The sequence below is a fragment of the Arachis ipaensis genome, chromosome B06 (genome assembly GCF_000816755.2).
Source record: "Arachis ipaensis cultivar K30076 chromosome B06, Araip1.1, whole genome shotgun sequence".
Classification (NCBI taxonomy): domain Eukaryota; kingdom Viridiplantae; phylum Streptophyta; class Magnoliopsida; order Fabales; family Fabaceae; genus Arachis; species Arachis ipaensis.
In genome coordinates this window covers 1,965,963-1,971,875 of record NC_029790.2, presented here as the reverse complement: position 1 = coordinate 1,971,875, position 5,913 = coordinate 1,965,963, and the positions used below count along the sequence as shown (strand labels likewise).

The following is a 5,913-nucleotide window of genomic DNA, read 5'->3' as shown; positions in this document are numbered from 1 at the left end:
TGTACATGTAAAATTAATTTATACTGACAATATATTTAAAATTATATTAAAAAATTTAGTTTAAAATAATAAAATTACTTGTTAGAGGCTATGGTTTTTATTTAGTATCAGTGGTAATTTTAGCTAGAGTGAGTCACTAACTTGAATTTAGTGGAAAGTCACAAAGTGTGTACGACTGTAATGGTTATTGTGAATGTGATGGTTACGTTAAATTCAGGATAAGCCTTATCTACTACCAATTAATAAATGAACAATTACACATGGTGTACCTACAACAAATGAATGAGATTTTAGCTTTACATTTCATGGTTAATCTGACAAAATAAATTCAAGTTTCTCATCGGAAAACTTATTTTTAAATCAAATTACAAGAAGTTCTATCTTGACGCGATAGTCTATCAACTCTAATTACCAATTTGCCATGATGACGACGGTCCAAAATGCATCACTGATGTGTAACTCATCACACTAATTACACTGGATCAGGTCTAATCATACCACAGTTAATATAGTTAAAATGCTTGCGACAATTACTAGTAAAAGAGCAGACAGAAAATTGATGGCAGTTTGGTTTGAAATTTTCGGACTCACTGATGAGAAAATAAATGAAATGGGTCACAAGGAACCAATAATAGAACTAGTGATAAAATCAAATCAAGGAAATCAACATTTATATTAATAGAAACAACAATTAACGAAAAAGGAAAAAATACTGTCACATTTTCAGTTTTCTATCATTTCTAGTTTTCTTCCTAGATTCTCTATTATCTGCAGGGTATTGCTTTTTAATCAATAGGTTGCGCATTGCTGTTTTGACAGCTTCAGCTGCAGCCAAGAAAGCACTCTCATCAACAGAAGCACTTCCTTGCAACGTTTCTAGCAGCTTCTCTCCACCAGGTATCTCATCATCTCCCAAAACTACTGGCTCTTGCTCAGCATCAATAGCAGAGATTACTCGCACGCGAGACAACGGCGGGTAGTTACAAGCAGGTAAACTAGAAACACCAGTTACCATCCACAATTTCCCTTCGGCGGGGCTGAACCCCAAGCAGGTAGGAACAAAGGCCTCTCCCGCAATAGAAACCACCTGCAGTGTTCCCATCAGTTTAAATTCCTGTCTCTAGAAAAGGTTTTGTGGTTGCTACACTCTTACACAGATAATGCATGAGTTGATTTTAGAAATCTAACATTATACATGAAGAATAGATCACAAAATGAAAGAAGGCACACTAAATATGACAGTAATCATGCAAATGAGTGTCATTTGAAAAATGTGTTATCATATTTCTTACCTTGGAAACAGAAAGTGTTTGTGCAGAAACATCACAGCTCAACAATACTAGTCCTTGCAAGCTAGAGTTGTATCAAATATAAACATGTCAGGTAATGAACATAAAACTATACCGGACTAATATGGCATGACTGAAGAATGAAAGACTTACCTTTGAATGGCCACAGCAATAAGCAAACCACTGATGGTGGTGCACAAATCAGTAACAGCATGGCCATGCTCCTCTGCTTCACCATTAGACTCTAGAAGTCCTGCCTTTAGAAACAGAAGGTGAGGATCAAGAAAGTCAGACTCATCACCCCGGGAAATAGTAAGTGAGCGGAGCCTTATTTAATCACCAACATTATTTTACAAATTTTAATGAGTATTTGACAAGTCAAGCAATAATTAACAAAATGCATTCATAATTGACTAAGAAATAAAAAACATACAACCCTAGGATCAACGGGATATATACAATAGCTATACCTTAGCAGCAACCTCACAAGTATCTAGGAGCACCCCAGAGGAGATATCCCACAATCGAACCTGCAGAAATCAGTTCCGCATTACTTTTGCCTAACACGGAACAATTTAAGTATAAGACATAAAAACAATGTCTGAGTCCCTAAGGATAGAATTGGTTACTGACCGTTGAATCACCACTGCCAGAGACAAGAAGGCCTTGAGGGCATTCCCGAGCATGAACAAAGGCAAGGCAGGATACAAACCTGCAAATAGGGACATGTCAAAATCTACGAATAGGAAGAAACCTCCCTCCTTAGGATAAAAAAAGAAATGTCAGCTTCACAATTTTGTTAGGATGTAAAATTCTAAAAGTAAAAACTGCATAATGGAATCTTAATCATTTGACATGAGTTATAACCAAATGGGCAGAAAGGTAAACTAGTCCTTACGATCATACAAAGTGAGCATTGTGAATCATCAAGAAATCAAACACAGCAGTAAGCATGATGATTAAATAGAATCAAAACTCACTCTGTATGACCAAGGCAGAAACTTTGTATCTCGTGAGCTCCATTCAACGGCTTCTTGGGAAAATTAGTAACCTGTTGCATTCACACAATTACACAAAGTACTCTAAACAAAAAGCAGCATAATCAATCAATCATAAACTAAATTAGCTTACCCGAATTTTAGAATCCCGATCAGCACTTAAAATAAACCTGCCATCAGGGGAAAATTCCTGCACAGCACAAATAATAACATAAGAAAATGAAATAGAAAACATAAGTCACATTGTAAAAAAGAAAACAAGTTGATAAAAAATCTGACCAAGCTAGGGATGATACTGCAATAGTGAGAAAGAAGCGGCGTCGGTTTCCTATCACCTAATGCCACGTGTTCATGGGACCCAGCCACGTCCACAACCCACACAACACCGAACTTGTCAGCGAAACACACGTGGCAACCGTCCTCACTTATCGCAACCGCACTCACCCTCTTCTCCGACGACACCGTGCAGACGCAGCGCCACGATTCCGTGGACCAAATCTTGACAGTTTTGTCGTCGCCGGCGGACACGAAGAGCTTCCCTCTGGAGCCAAATCTGATAGCTCTGATTGAGTCCTTGTGGAAGGGTGCACCGCACTCGTCGACTAGAGAAGCAGCGGAACCAGCACTGTGCGTGTGTATGAAAAAAAGTTGAGAAAACGGTTAGGTTTGTCGTTACTTGGGGGTTTGGGTTGGGAGAAACTTACAGGAGGTCGAAGACACGGAGGTCGGGTCCAACGGCGACGGCGACGGAGGTTTGTTCCGGGTGAACCGCGATTAGCGCCGGAGCTACTTCAACGTTGTCTCGGTTTGATTCTACTTCTGCTTCTGCTTCTGTTTCTTCCATTTCTGTTTGTTTTCACTGACTTTTTTCAAAGTTGGATTTACGAACGAAAGAGCGTGGATAGCAGTTTCGTCATTTCCGCAAACACGTAGTATCGTGTTAGGGTTTTCGCGCTTCACTACTCCTTCTTTTGGGCTTTCGTCACTCTAATTAAGCCCAATCAACGTCTTATATATGGCCCAAAATGAAAAATATTCTGACAAAAACTCAATATCCAAATTCCATTGTACAAAAATATAATTATCTTACATGTATATAAAAAATTAGTTACCAAATAAATTATAGACTATATATGATTTCACCTCTAGTGATACAATATTAAAAAGAAAAAGTTCCAAAAACTCATGTAAATGTTATGACTATATGAAAAATTTTATTCTAGTCCATCAAAATTAAAAGATTATAAAAAATTTAAATAGTTGTTGTTTTAGTGATTTACAACACTATCTTTTTTAAACTTTTTTTTCAGTTTTCAAATCAAGTTTGTCTAACAAATAGTTACTGCATGCAACCGACACTTGCTTAATGTTTGTACGGATGAATCAAACAAGATACACTCCTGTGCACCACAAAAAAAAATAACACTTGGTCACCGTCTAATTGAAATATATATATCATCATAGAAAATCAGAAATAAAAGTAACTTCTTTTTTAAGACCAAAAAGTTAAACACCAAAATACAAAAATAGATATACAGCTGAAATGCAGAACTCAAACACACGAACACAATTTACAGAAATAATTTGCAAAGTGAAACTCCATTTTCACTGCTAGTTTAATTGTCACATTTTATCGGTTGACCTGGTTATGAAGTTTACGAACATTAACCCTATGACTATGAGTCTATGACCTATGACAAAAAGGAACTATGAACTATGAAGTGGTCCTTTTTCCTAAAGAAAGGTGACAAACTTGCAATTGTTGTAGAACCGGCTTGTTCCTGCCTAACTGATGGTCCTTCACCTACTGTTTTGTTTCGAACAGAACAGACAAAGGGCTTGCCTAATTTACCAGCATGTAATCATCACAAAGACAAGGATAAATATTATGGCTTACATACAAAATAAGGAAGCCATTGAAACAACTAATTCTTTGTCTAGTTTAGGGGACCCAAATCCCCCATGAGCCACAAATTACACAAAGGCCTAAGAAAGTTGCCAAGGTCTAAATTCTCAGCAGTGTACAACCAAGAATAGTACCACGACATCTTGTCATTGGAGCTGCCTGACGCCAATTTGGTCTCTCACTCCCAAGTGTGAGAATATCGACATCTGATAATGGCTTAATGTCCCAGTCCCATCTGTCAGGGCCAATGAAGCCTCCAATCACGTATAGATCATCAACCACCCCTATCATTGCAAACCCAATTCTCCTTCGGAACTCGGAAGCTGAACCTACCACCTTTCTCCCTTCTTTGTCCTGCTTGAAGATGAATCCATGGCTAATCACATAAAGTGCATCTTGAACAACCGCCATAGGACCTTGGAGCCACCCGCATTCCTCAACAATCCATCCAGGCCCCGCATTGTCTAAAACTTGAACTGTTGACATGTCCTTGTGCAGCACATGCACCTTTCCACCTATCACTACTCCTGAACAGGCTGAATTGTGGGTGCGATGAAGATCAGCCATTGGAATCCATACATCCTTCTCAGGGTCATACATTTCTGCTTGAGATATTGATTTTCGGCAGCTGGTGAAGCCCCCAGCCACAACAATTTTCCCATTCAAAACACAGCATGCAAACATAGAGCGCGGAACCAGCATTGATGCTCGAGGGGCCCACTGCCGGACTACCGGATCATATGACCAGACTTCATCTGTTGCAAAACAGCCGTCTTGGTCACCAGTCAAGGGATCAACTGCGTCACTGCCACCGCCAATCACAAACAACTTTCCAGCAGTGGAAACAGCACCAAAGTGCGAAAGATGCCTTATTTTTGAGGGAAGAACCGGAAGTGTAATCCACAGATCTCGTAGAGGGTCATACAGCTGCCACACATTCTCTGGGTCAAAAGCACAGACACATAACAACTCCTCTGATGAACCAACCTCCTGCCGAGCTTTAAATAGTTCAGGGCTACGAACAGCTGCTTGCCAAGAACGGCAGACAACCTCTAACTTCGGATGGAGGTAGAAGGGAACCCGAGCAAGGCACCTTATTGCAACAGCATCAGGGAGTCCTTCAATAAGTCCAGCCATTGTAAGTGGATAGCCACTCTTTCATCCGACACAGATAACTTTCCAACTGTGATTTCCTGCTATAAAGGAAGCCACCCCTGAAATCACAATATATATCCAGCAATGTATACAAATTTTGTAAGCTATACTTGAGAAAACTCAAATCCAATACGAAGTAGAAACATTAGTAAGTATAACCAAAGAATGCAGTTGAATATAGTTTTATGATTATATTGTGTTGTTTCATCAAAGAGTACTTTTATAAGTAAACTATATATATATATGAACTTCAGAAAAGATGCAGATCATTGAAGTAGCAACAATGCTAGGAAATAGAATGTTTGAACTGGATATAGAAACATATTCAACAAGTTTTATCATTGGAATGATATACCATGACTAGTAAGGCTCACATAGTGACAACAAACATAAAGCATTCCAAACTCATTGTGAATGATAGATGAGATAATAACTAGTAGGTCTCATATAGAGACAATAGAGATAAAAGTTTTCAAATGAGTGGTCCCTGCCTCAACCTTATAGGCTGATGGTAGAAGACATGATGATACTGTAGACACTCAACATAATAGTTTGAGATATCTCT

The 5,913-nt window shown here is 38.7% G+C and overlaps 2 protein-coding genes across 4 annotated transcripts in view; both read right to left on the bottom strand.

Moving 5' to 3' along the window:
- LOC107645193 (tRNA (guanine-N(7)-)-methyltransferase non-catalytic subunit wdr4) lies at positions 605-3,248 on the bottom strand. The gene is made up of 9 exons (XM_016349162.2): positions 2,992-3,248; positions 2,567-2,912; positions 2,421-2,477; positions 2,270-2,340; positions 1,923-2,001; positions 1,760-1,819; positions 1,443-1,546; positions 1,293-1,353; positions 605-1,087 (listed from the first exon to the last, which is right to left on the bottom strand). Exons 1-9 carry the CDS (start codon positions 3,129-3,131, stop codon positions 716-718), a joined length of 1,290 nt encoding a protein of 429 aa, XP_016204648.1. The 5' UTR covers positions 3,132-3,248; the 3' UTR covers positions 605-715.
- Positions 3,809-5,913, bottom strand: part of LOC107645194 (F-box/kelch-repeat protein SKIP30) — a 4,046-nt gene continuing 1,941 nt past the window's right edge. Inside the window, exon 3 of one of the 3 annotated variants that reach the window (XM_016349164.2) lies at positions 3,809-5,384. In XM_016349164.2, the coding sequence (XP_016204650.1) occupies positions 4,293-5,330 (1,038 nt within the window). In that variant the 5' untranslated portion in view covers positions 5,331-5,384 and the 3' untranslated portion in view covers positions 3,809-4,292. Of the gene's footprint in view, positions 5,408-5,913 lie in introns of all 3 variants that reach the window. The other 2 variants (XM_016349163.2, XM_021103696.1) reach the window with 2 other exon arrangements.

Coding starts and splice junctions, on each gene's coding strand:
- LOC107645193 (XM_016349162.2), bottom strand. CDS start 3,131: ATGGAAGAAACAGAAGCAGAAGCAGAAGTAGAATCAAACCGAGACAAC. Junction 1,820..1,922: donor CTGGCAGTGGTGATTCAACG/GTCAGTAACCAA, acceptor TGATTTCTGCAG/GTTCGATTGTGGGATATCTC. Junction 1,354..1,442: donor ATTGCTGTGGCCATTCAAAG/GTAAGTCTTTCA, acceptor ATACAACTCTAG/CTTGCAAGGACTAGTATTGT.